General features: G+C 47.6%; 1 protein-coding gene across 4 annotated transcripts in view; it reads right to left on the reverse strand.

Annotated features, from left to right (window-relative positions):
- Positions 1-435: 435 nt before the first annotated feature.
- The window catches only part of USP18 (ubiquitin specific peptidase 18), a 376,292-nt gene continuing 355,028 nt past the window's right edge, over positions 436-21,699 (reverse strand). For 2 of the 4 annotated variants that reach the window (XM_069628683.1, XM_069628682.1), the window contains 2 exons: positions 9,227-9,276; positions 1,651-9,025 (listed from right to left, as the gene is read on the reverse strand). In XM_069628683.1, coding sequence (XP_069484784.1) covers positions 8,977-9,025; positions 9,227-9,276 — 99 coding nt within the window. In that variant the 3' untranslated portion in view covers positions 1,651-8,976. Of the gene's footprint in view, positions 1,608-1,650; positions 9,026-9,226; positions 9,277-21,699 lie in introns of those variants that run through there. The other 2 variants (XR_011281791.1, XR_011281790.1) reach the window with 2 other exon arrangements.

Consider the following 21,699-nt stretch of genomic DNA (forward strand, 5'->3'; position numbering starts at 1 on the left):
GGGGTTGCAGGCACCTGTTTCCCGATTATTAGCCACTAGGGGGGCTTCAAGGGCCGTGATGATATTTTCCCTAGTTAGATCAACCAAATATGTTCTCCTCGTTTAGAGAGGAGGCACCTTCATGTTCAATCTGGGACTTCAATGGTTTTTCACTTCCTTGAGTAAGGTTTGAGGGGGTTGAGGAGGCATCTTTTGTTTGAATCTTGACTTTCAAAATATCTTTAGAGAGATTCAGTAGCAGCTTCTTTTCCTCTCTCACCTCTTTAAACAATGCTAGCAGATCATTTTGTATGTGGGATTCTGCCCCCATGTTCTTTTCCCAACTTCCCTTGATGATATTCATAAAACCTTCATTTTAGTAGACGTTTTGAAGACTGTGATCCGTAAACACTGTGTTTTAAGAGCTATATAATAATGTGTACTTTAATATGTATATAATAATAATAATAACTTTATTGTGATATAGTCCAAAATTTGAACTTTAAACAAACTTAAACATAAAACATAAGAACACAGAAGCATAATAACATAGCCTAAAATATTGAAAGCATAATAAAATACAAGCCAAATGTTATTATATTACACAGTGTCCCTGGCGAGTCCAAAAGCAAGTGCAAAAGCAAATGCACAAATGCGTATACGAGTGCAAATACAAGTACAAGTGCCATCTATACATAGCTCTCCATGGTTCCATAGCCCCCTATGTCCTTAGGCACTTGAGTCAGGAAGGAGAGTCTTAACGTGTGTTCATATCGTAAATAAGGCAAGCTGAAATGCCAAGGATTCAGAGTTGAGACATAGATCCCAGAAGGACTCCCGTGTGATAGCCTCATATCTATGCACCCATTTCCCGAACAAGCACATGTACACCGGCCATAATTTAGAGCATAGGGTAAGGACATGTCTGGTTGATATATACATTCCTTTCATTTTCAAATGTTTGATGAATTTTATTTGAATAAACGTATCGTACTAATATTCACAGTTTTTATACAAGGCTCTACGGAGACCGGACCTGGTTCTATACCGTAGTATACCGCTGAACCCAGTGTTACTTTACTAGATAGGTTTCTGGATTGCCTCAACTAGCTTGGTACCAGCTACCAGGCTGCATCTAGGCCTGGCTGCTTCTAAATAATACATTTAGAGACTGCGAGATGATGACACAGACAATCATGGGGGATTTGATCCAGGACTTGACAGCTCTATCTAGGTTCAAAAGGTTATGCTATGTAAGCAAGTTCCTTGAAGAAGAATGTAAAGCTGTTTGGCCTACCGTCAATGAGTTATATGTCTATTTGGTTGAATGCATGTGTTTTTTTTTTTAATTTATTCATGTAAGAGTTGCCTGTGTTTATTTTCACTGGTCCCTTCTGGTTGTTCCACAGCCCTGCTCTATTTTCCAATAAATCTTGATATGTTATTTTGAGATAGGTGCTTCATAAATTGCTGTGGAGTGCCGATAATTGCTAGATTTGATTTGTATGAATACTGGATGCCTTGCTTCTGATATTGTTCCAATGCCATTGCTGTGCTGTTTTAATCGTTTTGGCTATGCTGAAATTCAATGGAATAGATCTTACTCCTGATGTCATTGCTGAGCAGTCCTAGGAATCAACAAAAGAAAAACAAAATTTACACTAAAACATGTAGACTTCATGAACAGCAACATTTATTGTGTTATACTTCCATAAATTAAATAACCAAATGATATTTAATGACAAATGAGAGAAAATATTAAACATAAATAATAACAGTGGGAAAATAGCATAAGAACATTTGGTAATCAGGCTGAAATGTTTTCCTTGTCTTGCACATATCTTTCCTCTGTCTGACCAGTATTTTACTGTGGCCCGACATCTCCGACCCATTTTGTTATCCACGGTGTGGCATGAAATCTCCAACCCATTTTCTAATCCATGGTCATAGAAAGAAGACTATACAGGACTGGAGCCACGGTGGGAGAGGAAAACAGAGATGTGACAAGCAGAAGCAGTGATTGTTGTTTCTATACCATAACTACTGAGAGTTTTATTACATTCTCAGGTAACTGGCTGGTGCAAGTTCAGCTTTTCTTTTTTGAACAAATGTTAAATCAACAAAACACTTGTTTGTGCTTGTAATGCAATGTCTACTCTTTGGATTTCAGGTGGTAACGTGTTTCCTTACGTGTGAATAGGTTACCATGGAATTTTCCCAGGTACAAAAAGCCTTCAAGCCCAAATTTGTGGGCAATATGGCACATAAACGCCTGTCGCCTTTGCTAACATCACTTGCTTTCCTTGCACCACTTACCTCAGGCTGTGGCCTTTTAGGAACCGGTTTAGCACCCAAATTCAGGCTATAAGGCTTCATTATGAGGAGGGAAGATTGGCAGAGAGTAGGGGGAGATATGGTAAAAGCAGAGACTTAAATAATTATACAGATATGGATGCAGATTAAAAAGAATTACAACTGCGTCAAGTACCAGAAATATACACTAAAATGTTCACATTTTATAGTTTTAAAAAAAATGAATAAACCTTCAAGTTTCCCCCTTAGACGTATGGTGCATATCCTGTGGGTCCAAAGAAAGCAATGTCAGTTTCCTTTGTCACATCTTTTTATATAGGAGGAACTGGCATCACTGATATGGTAAAAATAAGTGTAAGATTAAAAGCAAATCTCTAGAAATATAAAGGCCTTATGAAGAGCTATTTACTTAAAAGTAAAAGGTACAATACATTAATCATAGGTTAAATACACAGTTGTAAGAATAAAATACAATACTGTTGTCAGAGGAAAATAATATGCTGCTAATAAGTAGGCAAACCATTTTTTTTGTGGTCACCAGTTCAATATTTCTATCACAGCAGCATTCATTTTTCTTTATGCAATCAACATTTCTAAAAACAAAACAATTAATTCAGTCTGCTATTTTCTCCAAACTGAGTTTCTAATGTAAGAAAAGTTTTTATTGGTTAAAATAACCCATCTTCAAAATGGCAGTCATACTGCTACCCTGCAGCCAATATGCCCCTGAAGTTTGCTTAAGCTTAGCAGCTTCAGAAACGTAATGACAGATATGGCATGCATCGTTACACATTTCCATTGAAAAGCTCTCTAAGCTTAAACTATCTTCAACATTCTGCAAAATCCACATTTACCTAAGTTATTACGAGTTTGGCGGTATTACCTCTGGTAATACAGGCAAACTTTTTTTACTGTTAGGGCATTTGGTAAAAATGCAGTAATGGAAAAGGTCCTCATGATTTTCGACATTCTAGAGTCGCAGAGAACTGCATCAGGGCATTGCTGTTGTACAGGATGCAGTAGTACTTCACAGGTAGTACTGCATGTGGTATCGATTTTGTGTAGAGGAAGTTTCCTCCACACAAAAGCAAGGGTTTCAGTTTTGAAAATCATGATTTGTCAGAGGGGTAAACAGCCTGCATTAAAAAATACCACATTTTATATGACTACCACTAACCACAAGATGAGGCTCTAAGTCTCATTTATATTTTTTCGAACAATTCCTACAATTGATATCCTCTTTTCTTGTATCTTCCTATATTTTAAGTTCTGGTCTTGGTAAATGATATAAAATATGTTTGTATTGTACCGATAGATCATTGAACTCATCAGTTGATGTAAAAAGTACAGAAAGTAAGAGCCATCGTCATAAAAATGAACAACAGAGAAGGCCCATCTAATATATCCTTTTACTATTCATTGCAAAATTGCTGTTAAAACCTCTAAATAAAGCTCCTCAAAAACAGAGACTTATTGGTAAGTAATTGCTTTTAGCAATGTCATTCATAAATACAAACTTACATTCTATTCTTTCTTTCTCTTTCCTATGTCACCACCACTACCAGACAAATATTCCTACGGCTGCCTTGGTCTGGCATTGTAAACAATATCACATCTATTTGCACTAAATTCCACCATTACTTATAGTAAAGGATTGTCAGATTGACATTTCAACATTTGATTTCAAGCTAGTGTGCTCTGTATCAAAGTTAACTCCTAGCCTTTGGGTCTTCTTTGATGAGAGGCAATGTCAGTCAAGGAATATAGGCCGGCGAGGAGGTGGTGATCAACTGGGCCACCAACATAAAGGCTGGACTTTATTAAATCCAGTATTCTTTTATGTATTTCTGCATGTGGGGCAATCAGGGGGTAACCCCAAGAGTTTTAAGGGAATCTAGTTGTCATCAGAAGAAATGTGTATACTCGAATGATATCTTTTCAATGACATTTAAATAACACAGACCTAAATATGTTGGAAATGATCAAAAAAAGATTAAGGCATGTGGGATCGGCAGGTATTGGATGCTCGCGAGCAATAAATAGACAGTTTGAACTGGTACGTGCTTAGGGACAGTAAGGAGACCACAATGTTAGTTATGTACCCCTGATGCCGAAAGACCCAACACGATGGAAAGGAAGGCCCCTAACTATAATGGAATCATAGGTTGGTGAGCATTCTAAGTGAGTTAGCCCCCTTAACTCAGGTTGATATTGGGATCTTGTTGTGAGAATTTTGGTCTTTTGAGTAATGTTCACCAGGGTGGTTTCAGAGCCTCACAACCAGGGTGCTCGTCACTCAGGGTACCCTTTTCCTCGACATACGAATTGGGCTGTCACTATGCTTTCAAGGCCCTTCACCATAAAAGCTAGGTTTATGTAGATTGCAGTTTTGATTAAGGCTTTTATTTTGCCAACATTTCAGGGTTGGCCATGGGCATCTACAGGAGAGGTGTGATGACATGTTGGCCGACGATATTACCTGCATGGAAGAAGGTATTTATTAGTTGACTATCTTAGCACAGCAATATTCATGGTTAAGAATAAAGCAATCATGTAGTACCCATCATCCTCTTGTCGATGTGCAACTTTCTATAGACTGAAGCGAGGTGTTTTTGCAGTTATGCTGAGAGGGAACGGTGAAGTGGGCTAAAGGCTGTGGGAGAGTCACCAACTACCTATACATTTCACACTGGAGATGTGGGTTTGGGAATTATGACTTCTGGTTCCCAGTACAACCTGCTTTTTTTTATCATGGTTCTGCATGCGACTCACCATTCCTTCATCCAGAGACATTGCTTTTTTCTGCACTTTTGGAAGGGATCGCCATCATATTTTCAAGGTTTTAAGAGCACCAGCGAATCACCTTTAGACCAAGCCTTTATTATGTATATTATTGGGCTCTTTAAATGGAGCATTTTATTCATTGTGTATGACAACAATGAGTCTAATAGTGCAAGGGGGCAGTTGACTGTTATTTAAATGGGGGGACATGCTGTGACAATATGACAGCACTGTTCCTTTAACTGTACATGTGTGATCCCTGCAGTGTATCTGGGGACTGCTTCCGTGCCTGTGTATTGCAAAGAATTAATTGGAAAAGTCACAAATACTGCATTTGTGGTCAGACAATGAAAGAGGGCAGTAGTCAATGATTGTGACATTTATATTACTGGCGATCAGAACATCAAGGCTGTGATCCTTTTCTGAAGTAGTCTTGTCCTCCAGTTAAGTGCAGTCGAGGTTGTTCATATCAGCAGCTATTCCTTCTGCAAAAACATCTGGATCATGATCTGGCCAGATGTTCAAGCGTGACCAGAAGGACATAGGTAGGGGAGTTTGGGTTGGGGTAATCACACACACAAAGAGGAACATTGGTAACACAGGTCACTATCAGCTGTAGGAGGGCACTTGTAGAGTGTTCTGTCAATTTATTTGCAGATGATAACATTGGAGAATATGTCACCATCTCCCCTAGCAATGCCCAGAACCACAGATGGAGATGTAGTTGGCCATTAAGAAATCAGATTGCGTTATGGAAGAGCTTGTCAGTAAACCATATTCATGTTAAAACATTGCACAGTTCCCTCTGTTTATATGAGGCTTTCTGATGTGTTTTGTTTTGTGAATTGTGAATTGTAATTCTGTGAATTACCTGCATAAATGTTTCGCAAGGACAGTGATTTTTTTCCAACGAAACATAGTGTTACGTTGAGTGATTGACAATATATTAGTATATTCCTGAGCTTGATCGATGCTATCACTAAGGCCAGTCAGGTAGCTAGCTGCCTGGGGAGATGTCAAATGAAGACAGAATCTAACTATAAACTGACTTGCTTTTTCTCTTTGGTTGCCTGTGTGATGCACTTTTTCCCCACCATACCCGTTCAGCCCCTCTCACTCAAATCCACCCTGCTTCCAGCTTGCCACAAAGAGAGGATGGACGATGGGGCACGAAAGGCCAGAGTGTGAGCCTCTCCTATGTACTCATCACAGGGTTTTTAGGTCCAATTACATTGGCTGGCTAGCCTGCTTCAGCCTGAATAACTTTATCTTTCGGCAGAATGGGAGACTGGCTACTTGTCAGGCAAACGAAGATGCCACCAGCTGTTCAGCAATTGTAGTTTGGTACCAGGACCTCGCTTTTCGCATAAATGGTGAAGGCTGCATGGACTTGCCAGTGGTTTCCTGGAAGCGGAGCTAGACCCCAGCCAGGCCAAACACTGTGAGCGATCATTGGTCCAGCTTGGACAGATCAGTGCTGAACCCACTTCACTAATCGGCAAATGGTTGTTTGAAAGGAGTGGAAAGCACTTTACAGGCTTTTCGCTGGGGCCTGGCATTTGATGGGGGACACACCAGGCCCATAAAATACAAGATGAGGCCCCCAATGTGGGCAGTCAGTCCATGCTTGCACCTCTGTTCCAAGATGGGTTTAGAGCCATGCACTGTATGAGCACACAGTACTAATCATTAGAGCCTGCTGAGTGGGTCCTGCGTTCTGCTTTAGTGCCCTTTCACCACTGTATAACCACACACCAAAATGGGTTGTCTAAATCTAGGCTGTTCATGAGAAAAGTAAACAGGAAGGCGCCCACAGAAGGTTATAGATGATTCTTCCTCTCATATTCTTGTCCATCAGAACGATTATTTTTTCTTAGTCAGAGGAGAAGTAACAGTAGGAAATAAGTGGCAGCAACAAGCATAGTTCTGAAATGTCCCCCATTTAAATACACAGTAGCTCAGTGCAGGCTGATTCTCGCACGCAAAAACTGCTCAGCGAAAAAAGGCACCTACTAATTGATAGGAGCCTATTTCTTAACAGAGGCGTCCATTACAAAATATTTCTAAGTAGGCGTAAGATGAAAACCCCTTTGTAATGATGTCCTAAAATGTGTCCTTTTTTGGAAAAGGAAGACACATTCATATAAATGAATTGGGGGAAATCCTAATCCCCCTTGGAATTCCCTGTCATGTGGTTGGCACATTTTTTGGGGAGGCAGGGACTTGGTTCAACGAGCATTTAAAAGACAGCATGTCTATTTCGAAAGGGCTTTCTCCGTGATAGTGAAGAATACATATTTTAAAATGTGTTATTTTGTTCTATTGTTGCGAGCATTCTTTGGGCAATAGTTTCCAAACTTGATATACTACACAGTAATGTCTCAAAAGCATCCCTTTTTTGTACAACATCTTTTTGTGTCACGTAAAGCTCCCCATTAAATGTGCTGCCATAAAACATGGGCTTTTAGAGTTTGGGGGCCATGAGGGGAGGGCACAATGAAAGGGGGCACCAGAAGATGTCTCTAGGCTATGTGGGGATGGGTCAAAATGGAATTTTAATTCAGTTGGCAAAAATCCTTGCATCAGCCTTTTTTATGTGGTTTGTCAAGAGTTATTTTGTGGAAATAGGTCTCTGCTTGAGTCTCCCTGTTCTCATTACCTGAGGAAGCTCTTTTTTAAAAAATAAAACCAAAAGCAGGTTCCTTCCCAGAACTGGCAAACATATACTTCAGATTACACTTTTTGTACCTGCCCACTGGGCATGTACTTGTGATAAAAGAAAGGGGATAGTTTGGATAAACTACACATATTGCTCTTGATCAAAATATATACTCACATGGTGCCTTTGGAATCATATTGGTATATAGGGCGCACCATTCCACCAAGAATGATCATGACACATTGTATGGCTACCAAATTGCAGCCACCTCTGCATGGGGAGAAGGGTGGCAACTTTTTTGATGGCAGGTGGCACACAATGTCAGAGTTTGGGGAAGGTGGGAAGCTGAAGTTTGCCTCGGTTACTATTGGCCAATCACAGTGGAGTGCAGAGAGTTTTGGGGAGAGGATGGACTATCCCTGAAGTCACCCACTGTGTCATTGGCAGGCCTCATATTCCTCTGTAACAGATTCGAAATTCAGCTAGGCTGAAACAGATCACTGTGGTATGCGTGCTGACAGTTCAAGAGATGTCTTTGGTCTGACCTCTGTGAAATCTACACTGTGTCTTCTAAGGTGACCCTGGCAATACAGACATGCTCATACATGTTCTTCTTCAGAAGGCCTTGAAGGCTAGAGTGCCAGCTTGGCACCACAAGACACACTTATAGAGAAAGATGCCTATGCTTTGCATGATATGATCTGATATGATTGTTTATTTATATGGCGCCTATACACAATGTGTTTCAAAGCGCTTGCATAGGCTTGAGGCACGGATGCCCACACAGACTGCATTTGCACAATCCTATGCGCTATCTTAATACCTAGGCCTATCCATACGGCTCTGGTGGGGAAGCTGTCGCTCCCCATGCTTTCTTTGCCTTGGAAGTAAAGATGCTTACACATGCACTCTGTGAAGAGAGCTATGGGGAAGTTGACTCTCCCTAAAGCCAGGTAACTTTAGAGGTACAATTATGATCACAAGTGTTTAAACAGTAAAGTGCAGCGCCCTAGAACTTGGACCTGAGGTTTGCTCCACACAAGAGCTGTAAAGATTTCAGAGAAGCACAAATCATCTTCTTAAACTGCAGGTGGCTTGCAAGTATGAAACCTCATGCTACTCCAGACCACAGTGGGCATAGCGGCAAACATAATGTTTGGTCCGGGCAGGAACTGTCACCTCCAGGAGGGGATCCATGTGGCATCTTCCAGATCATGTGGAGGTTTTACTGATTGCAGATATCCTCACTGCGAGTCGGTCCTCCGATAAACAAGCAAGTAAGCGGTTTCACCCCTATGAGGGAGACAAAAGGCAATGGTAGTATCTAAATGGAGCTGTAGAAACATGATCATCCACCATGATATCATTCGGTGTAAAATGTGTAACAGCTTCATGCATATTTGTCAACCATGGCATATCTATGTAGAACACACACCGCCTAATTGACAAAAGGAAGCCCAGCAGATCCCTGAGCATATTGAAATGGGAGCTTACCAGTGGAAGGTGGAGTTCCCGAAGGTGCATTTGACGTCATCCCATGAAACCTGCAAACATATTTAAAAATGTGAAAAAGAGCTGGATAAAAATACTGTACTGCATTTCTGAAGGTGATGGATTGGCCAATGGTGTGGTTCCAGACTAAGATATCTTAGAACTGTAACTTTAAAAAATGTCAAACTTGAAATTCAACCACTAATATTTGCCACCATGATCAATTCCCATAGAGGTACTGCTTTTTTATGTCTGTGGAAGTGCTTAAATTGTCTAAGAGACATTGATCGATATGCAGCTGACTGCATAGCCCTTTTCCCCATGTGGTTCTCTAAAGGTGCTATGCTCACGTTTCCATTGAGTTAAATGAACATTGGCATAGCATTTAGACTGGTGCAGGAACTAGCTCACCCTATGCCCATTTTCACTGCAAAGTAAATTACCTGAGATTTTTGTAGTTGTTTACAATCATGAGAACATCCTCACCCTTCTGCAAAGGTGCAGAAGTAAGGCTCGGATACAAAAGTGACCTATTTATGGTTATGAACTTTTATTAATCAGTAAAAGGGTTGGGAAAATGACCTCTCTGTTCTTAAAGGTAATAGGGGATTCCCTGTCTCAAAGAAATTTAAGGAAAACGTCAGGATGTCAAATAGTCAGTCATTGTCGTGTCCAAAAGCCCTGCTTCTGACCCTAACACTAATAGCTCAAATCCAATGTGCAAGGATGCTATATTCAAAACTAAAGTGATAATGACAGTTCTTGCCAACAGAAAGTTCCCAATGTCTCGGGTGGTCAATAAACAAAGCAAATGTTCCTTTTTCACAAAGTAGTATTTGTATGACCAGGGATTAACTCATTTCCCCTGGATTCCTTCTTGTTCCACTTCCCAAGTAAGGAGCTTGTCTCATCTTTATGTTGTTTCCTGTACTCAGCAAGCAGTTTAACCGACTGAAACATGAGCTCCATCCTGTTGAGGATTAGATCCTCCTGTTCCTTAGTCTGGAAGGGACAAGTGTTAGGTAGGATTTTCATAGTAATGATAAATCTTCCTGACCTGTGTCAACCGCAGAACTTTTTCCTTTTACTGGTGGATTATTTTTCCTTATACCACTGTGAGTGGGAACCTTTTCCCACACTCACAGAATCTTTGACTCTTTTTATGGGTGTCATTTCTGAGACTCTCCATAGTGTCTTGTAAAAGTTCTGCTCTTTGACAACTTTTTAGCAATAAGTGCCTATTGTTGCTGTGTTACCCTATGGGCTCCCATTTTAACATTCTCTAGCTAACTTTGTGATAACTACAGTTCCCAAAAGTAGAAAGGATCTTTGGATGCCTTTTACATCTTATTAAGTTAGACCAGCACCCCCACCTAATGTGGAGTGTTGGGGAGATACTGAGTATCCCCTTTCTCATTTTAAATGTAACATTTATGTGACATGGACAAACTTACCTTTAATGGCTGGTGGCAGTGATACCTTTTATTAATTTGGTGCACCTTTACCGCAGGCTTTTTGCACAGCCCCGGTAAAGGCACCCATGGGCCTTGTCTTGTTTTTTCACTATTTTTGTGTTCCTTGTCCTTTCGTGTTCCTTCTCCTGATATCTAGGGTGGAAAATTTCTAGGTGTGAGTATTCTTTTCGGTGGGAGTACTGTGGACTCCACGGCCAGGCTCCAGATGTCTGTGAATGAAGGAAGCGAGAGAGGAGTACAAAACTCAGCAGCCCTTTGCCTTCCAGCCTGAGTTCAAGATTCCAGTTCAAACTGGAAGGCTGGCTGTCCTGGATAGAGTGCCAACCTCCCCCCAAGTTTGAATGTTGCAAGGCTGTTTGATTGGCTTGATTCCTGCATAAAAGTCTGAACCTGGAAGCTGAAGAGGTAGTTGACCACTGGAACTAAACCCAAAGAAGATGATGAAGGAAAAGTGGCTGAGACGATTTCCAGCGACCGAAGAGCCTGCTGTGTAACCGGAACCTGAGGTACCCCTTCCTTCCAATCAACCTGGAGACTCCGAAAGTGATGACCCTGACTCAGAGCCAAGTGAGACCCACTAGATTCGAGAAGACCTGCATTTTGAGCCATTCCACGCCATGCTGTGAATTTGCAGGGCTACAATACCCCCAATGCCTTGAGCCATTGTGCGGTGCACAGTCTTCCGAAATCCGAATCTCGCTGAAACTTCGTGGACATCCTGCTGGATCTCCAGAGGCATGATTTTAGTCCAAGAAGTCCCCTCAACAGAGTGCTGGACCTTTCAAACGACAAGAATCTGACTGGCAATATTCTGTTTACTTCTTTGTTCCTGAAAAGGCACCAAATCCACAGAACTGCACCCAGCTACAAGGAAAACCTTGCATAGAGCCTTCCCCATTGATCCCTGCTACAATGTCCCTTCCAAGGTCCTGTTTCCAGTCACCACAAGAAGGAATCCACAGACCAAGTTTTTGGCTGCAGATCCTTAAATTCTCCTGCTGCAAAATCTTCTTTTGTACAGGTACTGTGCTGGCTTGGGTATTTACTTACCTTAAGTCTGTTGTGATTCCTGTGTAGTTTTGGGGAGTTTTCAGTGATTGGGAGGCCTCTTGTCCAGTGCCTCCAGGCCCACTGCTGGAATTCTTCTAGGGTGTCTTCTGTGAAGCCCCTTGACCCTCAACTAACTCTAAAGTAAAGTCCTTACTTGTTCTAGCAGTCTTCCTTAGGAACTCTGGGCCTCATTACACGGTAGGCGGTAGGGATTTAACGTTACCGGTAATGTAATACCGGTAACATTAAATCCCCATGCCAATTAGGACCCGCTCACCGCTATTAGCGGCACCGCTAAGTACAATGCCACTAATAGCAGCCAGTCCGCTTGCGCGTGACCCTCCATCCCGTAAATAACGCCATGCCGCCAATAGCACATCATCACAAGCCAAGCGGACATGTCAATAGCGGCATGGTAAAGCCCCCAAAATCCCTTACCGCCATGGCGCTAATACCGGCATCGCGAACCACCCATTAAGAGAACGGAGCAGTGTTCCCACCTGCCACAGGTGGACACAATCAGCACAGGTGGAGGCAATGGAGACTGTGGCAGCACAAAAGGAGCACACCACACCTCTTCACACACCCCTTCCCACACCAAGATGGTTCCAATACTGGCAGCGTTACATGGGCTGGAGGACATGATTGCAGTGCAGCAGCAACAACAACAGGCAGCACAGAGGAGACACAGGAGGAGGAGGAGGAGGAGGGCAAGACAGACACAGCAAGCACCACCACAGCACCTAGTCATACCACAGAGGCAGCCACCAATCCCCAGGATCAGAGCCAGTCCATTTAACCTAACCCCTGAGCAGATATACACCCTGTACCGTCTGGACCGGGATCCCATCACCAGCATCGTGGACAGGATACATGATGACATTGTGGGCACACTGAACCAGGTACTCGATGCCCTCATGAGGCATGCACCTGAACACATATTCATGCCACGGACTGCCCAGGAGATTGCAAACACCAAAGTTGGCTTCTATTCACTGGCAGGCATCCCAACTTGCATTGGGGCCATCGACTATACCCATGTGGAATTGGTGGTCCCACATCACAATGAAGTTGTCTACCGAAACAGGAAGCAATTCCACTCCATCAATGTCCAAATGGTATGTGACGCCACCAAGATAATCACACATTGTTGTGCCCGTTTCCCCGGATCAACCCATGATTCCATGGTCCTGCAGAACTCAACCATCCCACGCTACATGGAGCGACAAGCCGGACAACGTTTGTGGCTACTTGGTGAGTAGCAAGGCAAGCACATGGCAGTGTGAATGGTGGGGGAGGGAGATACATACTCCAACTGGGTGTAGCTTGTCGTCCGTAGGACAAATGCACATACACATGTACGCCAATGTCCATCTGGGAAGTCCGCAATCTACCTGAGATGAACCGACATGCAAGTATAAGCTACACAACATAGCGAAAATTCTAGGTCTACAAACATTAAACATCCATCCACATCCACATCCACATCGCACATCGCACAACATTCAACACCACAAAATACACAAATCTCCTACATGCCGTCAAGACAGTCATACAGAATCAGCGCTGCACAACAATAATGCAATGTGCCCTTGAGTGCCTGCAAAGGGATCACCCCTACCCATAGCATTGTGCCATGCACCTATAGCACCACTGAAGTGATGCCTCTCAGCATGGTAACATAAATGTTTGAATGGCAGTACACTAGCAGTGTGGTACCAATTCTGCCTGGGCCCAGGGACACGTAAAACCTGGCCTCACCAAGGACATGTGAATTACTTTAGGAGGCATTAATGGGGCATGTTCACTTGCAGGGTCGACCTCAACTTTGCACATTGCAGTCACACAGATCGTCTGCATGCATGCTGTTAATTGTGGACTTCAATCGCAATGCAAAGTCAATTTGTGTTATATGAACAGGCCGCTCTTGAGGTGAACAGTAACCAGACCCCATTCGTCCCCCCATATAGGCTATCCCCTGAAGAGGTGGCTGCTTACCCCTGTACGGAACCCACAGAACAGGCACGAAGAGGACTACAATCGTGCACATACCCGTACTCGCGTCGTGATCGAGCAGACTTTTGGCCTTTTGAAAACACAGTTTTGGTGCATTAGCAGGTCTGGTGGCGCTCTCCTGTATGGCCATGGAGAAGGTGGCCAAGATCACCATGGCATGTGTCATGCTGCACAATATGTGTATCAGACGGAATGTGCCACTGCCCCCTGACGTAGAAATAGAAGCACCTGATGAGGATGATGATGGTGATGAGGACGGAGTTGATGGGGATGCAGGTCATGCAAGATGGGATGGCCAGGAGGGACGTGCTGTGAGACAGCATCTGATCACCCAAATATTCTGAGTTACATTTTTTCTTTTTGTAGGAATGGATATGGGTAGTAATGCACTGGTGTCTGTTTGGAAGCTCACAATGGACCCTGTCGCCAATAAAGTACAAATATACAATGAAGAAGTCCAAGCCTGTGTATGGATCAAACACCAGTGTATTAAGAAATGTAAAGATGTAAAAGTGCATGCCCCCAAACATCCCACCACCCTTCCCTCCTCCCCCCACAACAGCCCAAAAACACCCTTCCCCCCACACCCCACAACAGCCCAAAAACACCCTTCCCCCACCCCCCACAACAGCCCAAAAACACCCTTCCCCCCACCCCTCACAACAGTTCCTTACGTGTCTGGCACAATGTTGTCGTCCAGCTATACACGTGGAAGCTTGACCATGGAATCCCTATTCGCCATTGCCACCACCAGCATTAGGAGGCTGGCTAGACGTGCGCCCGGTGGTGCGTAAGGAGCGGCGGAGGGGTCTTGTCTGCCTCGAACTGGCGGATGAGGAAGTGGCTGACTGTCCTGGTGGTGGTGGTGGTGGTGGTGGGAACTGGCGGTCCATTGCGTCCGCTATCCGTGTGAGGACCTCCCTAAATTGGACAATTTCCCCACACAGCCTGTTGGTACAGGCCTCCATCGCCTCCCTGGAGTGCCTGGCTGTCTCTGTAATCTCCGCCCTGAGACAAGCAGCCTCGTCCACATGCTGCCCAACCAGCATAGTAATGTCCTCTTGGCGCTGGCTGATGCTGGCCAGGTCGAGGGCACTGTTGCGTTCTGGTGGTGTGGCTGCTGCGCCTTCTGATGCAACCAGGACAACAGGTGAAGCCACCGGTGGGCTACTGAAACCTCCCATGTTGTCGTCGCCAGGGACACTGGACCCAGGTGTCTGCTGTGTTGATGCCTTGGAGGTTCCAGGGGGGGTTGGGGTGTGCATCTCCATGTGGAAATCTGTCGTATCCTCCACATCCGAGAGTGGTGCAGTGGCTGCCGCCTCTCCTGTGGAACTAGTTGCAGCTGAGGGTGGGCCCTCTGTGGCTGGGATCTGTGGTGGTGGGTTCACCTCAGGAGGTGGGGCAGTTGTTGGTGGCTTGGACAGTTTCATCTTGGCAGTGGCGCTCCACCGATGTTTTCCACTCTGCATGTGGACTCTTCTACCTTTGCCCATTGATGTCATGGGGGTGTCCTCTGTGTCCTGTGCCCTTGATTTTTTACTCGCAGGGGGTGCCTGAAATGCAGTGCCAGTATCCTCACTGTCTGTATGTGAGCCTGTCGGGGACAAAGAGGCGGATGGCATTGGTTACGGTTCTAAGTACTTAATGCAGTATACGTCAATAATGCAGTTGTGGGCATTTGGACTTCATTGGTAAGGATGCAGGTGATGTGTCAGTTCAGTGGCTCATCCATGCATGGTTGTGTGTGGCACTTGTCTCTGGTGATGTGTGCATGTGTGTGTTTGGGTTTGACACTGACATGGCCAGGGTTGTATGCATCTGTGGATGTTTGGGCATCCATGAGGTGATTCTGGGCTCACATTTGGGTGGACCTGAAGATTCACAGTACATACTTTCATGTGTACACTCACCTCCATCTGAAGTGGTTGCCACGCCATGCTCCATTGTCCCGACTCCCTCTATTGATTCCACTCTAATGAGGTTGACGCAGGTCTCTTCCCACTCCTTTAATTTAATCGGCGAATCAGATCCACCTGCTGTGGCAATGTTGTGGTTCGCAGACAGGATGCTTCTGACTCAGAGGCGGAGATCATCCCATCGCTTTCTGCACTCACGCACATTGCGGGTGGTGGTGCCCACAGCACTCACTTTCAAGGCAACCTCTGCTCAGATTGCCTTCTTTCGGATAAAGGTCTCCCGACGCATGTCGCTCGCAAAGTCCACGGCGGCATTAGCAGCAGGGGTCTGTGTGAGCATTATTAGCTCCTCCGTGGTAAACTTTTCCTTGCGCTGCCGGTCGGTGGTTTTTTTAACAGCCTTAGGCATGTCGAGGGTGTCCGTGTAGATTTCCAATTGCAAACTACTCAAAACAGGACCAGGGGGCAGAGGATCACAATGGATTGTGTTTTTAAAGATGGCCGCCGTGCTCCTTCCCGTTCCTGTGAGATGACGCTATTTCCAGTTCCGCAATTTAACGGTCACCGCTATTTGCATGTAGCGTGAGGGCGGAGGTGCTATCTGCACTTTCGTCGAAGCCGGTAAGGGACTTTTTGGGGATTTTAGCGGCATGGCGGTAGGGTCATTACCGGCATGGCGCTATGCTCGTGTCCGCGTACTCGTAATGGTACGCTATTAGCGCCCTCTGGCAAGGGCAGACACGTTAATAGCGCCATGCCGGTAATTTGCGATTATTACCGCACAACGTTTAATGAGGCCCAGACTTTTGCTACTTAAGAACCTATCCTGACCTGCCTTTTGGACACTAGGCCCTGGTGACCCTCTTTCTGCCACTGAGAACACATATGCTCCAAGAAGGAACAAGTTACTTACCTGTAACTGTTGTTCTCCAGCATGGGTCTGGCATGGATTCACATGCTCATGATTATTCCCCGTCGTCAGGCTAGGAATCCTCGGTAAAGAAAAAATCAGTATCAGTTTCGTTTCTGATCTGTCTTTCATAGTAGTAACCAATCACTGATCTCTGCGTCATACTGACCACAGCCAATGACTGCCCTCTACCTAAGCCCCGCCTCTGGCAGCCATCTTCAGATTTGGTAGCACGTGAAGTGGCAGTATGACCAAGTGAAGAGCCGCAGAGGGGTAGGCGGGAGGGTTCGCATGTGAATCCATACCAGACCCATGCTGGAGAACAACAGTTACAGGTAAGTAACTTGTTCCTTCTCCAGCATGGGGTCTGGCATGGATTCACATGCTCATGAATAAAGAATACATGGCAGTACACACATGCACAACCACGGGAGGTGGCAAAGGCTCAACATTAAGCATTACATCAAACTCAACATTAAGCAATTCTTACCTCCTCACCAGGCTCACCTTAGGCGAACAGATTGCGCAGCACTGCTTGGCCGACCCTGGACTCCTCCCTGGAATCCCGATCGACGCAGTAGAATCTCGTGAAGGTGTGCGTCGACCTCCACGTAGCAGCCCTGCAGATGTCCAGCAAGGGCACACCAGATAGGAACGCCGTGGTAGCTGCGATCGCTCTGGTGGAATGGGCTCTCGGACGGCCAGGCAGCGGACGGGTTTGCCAACCGATGACAGTACATGATACAGCCGGAGAGCCATCTGGAAATGGAGGCCTTTGAGAGAGCCTTCCCCTGATTGACAGGTCCAAAGTTCACAAATAGTTGTGACGTCTTCCAAAAACACTTCGTGCAGTCCACGTAAAACTTCAGCGCTCTAGCCACATCCAGCGAGTGCAAAGTCCTTTCGGCCGTCGATGAAGGCGACGGGAAGAAAACAGGCAACACCAAGGGTTCGTTGAGGTGGAAGTCCGACGGCACCTTGGGCATGAAGGAGGGGTGCGTCCTGAGCACTACCCTCGTGTCGTGAAAAGTCAAGTACTGGGGCATGCAAGAAAGGGCCTGGATCTCTCCCACTCTTCGTGCGGAGGTGATGGCCACAAGAAACGCTGTTTTCCACGACAAGAACTTCAACGAAGCCGAGTGCAGAGGCTCGAACGGAGGTCCCATGAGCTTGGTCAGCACCACGTTGAGCTCCCACGCCGGGGCCGGAGCCTTCACCGGCGGGAACGATCTGAACAGTCTCTTCATGAATTCTTTCACCAGACGATGAGACCACAAAGACGTCCGCCCCGTGGTTCTGGTGTATCGGGAGATTGCAGCAAGATGAATCTTGATGGACGCGTGCGCCAGTCCAGCCTTGGCCAGCGTCAGAAGGTACGGCAGTACCTGGGGAGCCGTAATCCGTAGAGGGTTAATCTTCTGTGCGTGGCACCAGACAGAGAACCTCTTCCATTTGTGTCCATAGCATTTAAGAGTTGAGGACGCCCTGGCCTTTGCAAGAACCTCTCTGCAGTCGGCCAGTATGTCGTATCCTCCAAACTCTAACACTGCAGGAGCCAGGCCTGCAAGTTCAGCGACTTCGGGTCGTGATGGAGGATGGCGCCTCCTTCCCTGGAGAGAAGATCCGCGTCCACTGGCAGCTTGATTGACGGGGACGCTGACAAGTCCAGAAGGTCCGGGAACCATATCTGCCTCGGCCACGCAGGTGCGACGAGGATCATCCTGCACCGTGACCTCTTGAGCTGGTTGATGAGCCGGATCAGCAATGGCAATGGAGGGAACGCGTATAGAAACAGGCCCTCCCAGGGGAACGAGAAAGCATCGCCCATGCTCCTCGGCTGGGGAAACCTGCTGGCGAACCTCCGGCACTTGGAGTTCGTCGCCGTCGCGAACAGATCGTTCTGGGGTGTGCCCCACCGTCGGAAGAGGCGGTCCACTAGATACTGTCGTAGTTCCCACTCGTGGCACGAGCGCAGCTCTCTGCTGAGCGAGTCGGCGATGGTGTTTTTTATCCCTGCCAGATGAAACGGCACCAGAAACATCCCTTGGGCGACGGCCCAATGCCACAGATCCTGCGCCTCCTTGGACAGGGCTGGGGATCTGGTACTGCCCTGCTTCCTGATGTAGAACATGATGGTGGTGTTGTCGGTGAAGATCCTCACCACCTTGCCCTTGAGGGACGGAAGAAAGGACCTGAGGGCCCAAAACTCTGCACGGAGCTCCAGGACGTTGATATGGAGGGACTTCTCCGTCGGAAGCCAAAGGCCTCTCGCGTGCAGATTTTCGGTGTGCGCTCCCCACCCTTCCAGGGAGGCATCCGTGGTGACTGTCTCCTGGTGGGCGGGGGTCTGGAAGTCCATGCCTGCCGTCAGATGCGCGCGGGTGCCCCACCACTGGATCGCTCGTTGGAAACTCTCGTCGAGTGTGATCCTCTCCTCGAAGCTGCCCGTCGTCTGGATCCAGCGCGCGTCCAGGAACTCCTGCAACGGGCGCATCCGGAGCCTGCAAAGGCGGATGAGATAAATGCAAGAAGACATCATTCCGAGGAGGGACTTGATGGACCTCACCCTGGCCGCGTCCGCAACCAGCATCCGCTGCACCTTGCCCAAGATGGCCCTCGTCCTTTCCTCCGACGGAGAGGCCAGAAGCGACACTGTGTCGAGCTTCGCTCCCAGAAACAGAGCGTCTTGCGCGGGCACCAGGTGGGACTTGGCGTAGTTTATGGAGAATCCCAGGTCCGTGAGTAGTTGGACGTTCCTTGCCGTGTGCTCCACGGCGAGCTCCTTCGGCTTTGCTCGGATGAGCCAGTCGTCCAGGTAGGGGTAGACGTGGATCCCCTCTCGGCGCAGCTGCACCGCCACCGGTGCGAGGCACTTGGTGAACACCCTGGGTGCCGACCTCAATCTGAAGGGAAGAGCTCTGAACTGGTAGTGACGCCCTTGGACCACGAACCTGAGAAACCTTCGGTGTCCCTTTAGGATGGGAATATGGAAGTAGGCATCCGCCAAATCCAACGACGACAGGAAATCGCCCTCCTCCAGTTGACCCAGGACGTGTTGGAGGGTGACCATCCGGAACTTCTGTGCCTTGATGAATTTGTTCAGTCGTCGTAGGTTCAGGATGGGACGCCATCCTCCCGTCTTCTTCTTCACGAGGAAGTATCTTGAGTAAACTCCGGAGCCCCGAAGCTTCTTTGGGACAAGCTGGATGGCGCCCTTCTTGAGCATCGCCTTTACCTCCAAGAGAAGTTGAGGGACGTGATGTTCTTTCCTGGCCACAGGGGGGACGCGCGGGCACCTCTTTAGAAACTCGAGCGCGTGACCCTGAGCTAGGGCGTCCAGCACCCAACGGTCGGTGGAGATGGACTCCCACACGCTGATGAAGCTCGCCAGCCGGCCTCCCACCGGGGTGCTTCGGAGGGGGCCCGACCCCGCGGCCGGTTCAGTCCTGCTTCGACGAGGCTTTGCCTCCTTGTCCTCCTTGGCGACGACGGCGGGGTCCTCCTGACTTGCCTCGTCCCCTGTAAGCTTCCTGTGACGACGAACGGGCCGCTTGACGGTAGGTGGAAAATCCGCCACTGCACCCTGTTTGCCTCCGCCGCTCCGAAAGGGCGGCCGCCGTTGCTGGAGAACCCCAAGAGCCCGGGCCGTCTCCGTGTCCGCCTTGATGGCTTGAAGGGAATCGTCCACTGTTTTCCCAAACAGGTTGTTTCCGTCGAACGGCATGTCCAAGACTCTGGTCTGCACGTCCTGACGGAAGTCAGTAGCCTTGAGCCATCCACGCCGCCTAAGGCACACGCCGTTGCCCAATAGGCGAAATCCAGTGTCAGCGATGTCCGTCGCAATCGTAATGGCGTGGTCCGACGCCACCTCTCCTTCCTGCAAGATCTCTAGGGCTTCCGCCCTCTTGTCGTCTGGTAGGAAGTCCAGCAGGGGGGCCAGTTGGTACCACAACTCCCTGTCGTAGCGGGCTACGATAGCCAAGGCGTTGGCCGCCTTAATCATCGTCGCTGCCGACGAGATGACTCTGCGTCCCATCGTGTCTAATTTCTTTCCCTCGCCGTCCGGCGGGGAGGTTGACGTAGAGGCCGCACCCCCCCGCTTTCTTCATGGCCGCTGCGGAGACGACCGAGTCCGGGGTCGGCTGTGCCCGAAGGCACAAGGGGGCCGCGTCCGGGACCCGGTACTTCTTCTCGTACCGATCCCTTCTAGCCGGCGTCGTGGATGGGTTCTTGAGGAGGGCGAGGCCCTCATCCCAAATATCGTCTAGTAGAGGTACAGCGAGGACCGTCTTCCTCTTGGTCTCGCGCCATTGATAAAGGAAACCTTCCTTCTTCTCTTCCGGGCAAAGCTGGAAAAGCTCAGATGCCCTGGCGATCATGAAGTGAAACGATCCAATCTCGTCGGGCGGGGAAGCCCGGGTGGGAGGTGACGACGGGAGATCCTCGTCGTAAACCTCGTCGTCTGTACCCGTCGCGGCTGTGTCAGTCGCCGTATCATCCCCACGTGTCGTGGGCGGGGAGGAGGGCTGAACAGGGCGCGATGGCTGAAAAGGAGGTGGAGAATGAATCCTTCTTCTCTTAGGGGGAGGGTTCCCAGAAGGGCCTGGCTCCGGGTCCCCCGTCGGGAGCGGTTCCTCCGTTGGTGGTAACGGCAGTCTCGTCCTTATCTCCGAGCATAAGGACTGTATAGCCAACAAAATGGCCGCCTAGTTGTCTTGCGGCACTGGATGAGGGAGATCTGACGGGCGATCAGGAGCCCCGTCGGCATCCTCGACGCCCTCGTCGTCTTCCACGTCGGGTTCCCTCCCGACAGGATGGCCTTCTTCCACGCCAGAGCCGTGGCCTAAGGCTTCGACCAGCTCCTCCTCAGAGGTTGAGGCCGAGTCCACGACGACCTCCTGCCCCCCCTTTTTCTTCTCCGTCGGAGGTTTCACGGGGGTCCTGTCGATGGGCACGAAAGAGGACTCCCTCCGCGGTGGCAGGGAGATTCTGAGCCCCGGGGTCGCCACCACTGGTGTAGCCTCCACAGGTTGAGCCAGGGCCGCCGCGACTGTCTCGATAGAGGCCTTGGCCGGATGGATCAAGGCTTTCACCACCTTAGGTGTG

Source organism: Ambystoma mexicanum, chromosome 12 (genome assembly GCF_040938575.1).
Source record: "Ambystoma mexicanum isolate Mex_15411 chromosome 12, UKY_AmexF1_1, whole genome shotgun sequence".
Lineage (NCBI taxonomy): Eukaryota > Metazoa > Chordata > Amphibia > Caudata > Ambystomatidae > Ambystoma > Ambystoma mexicanum.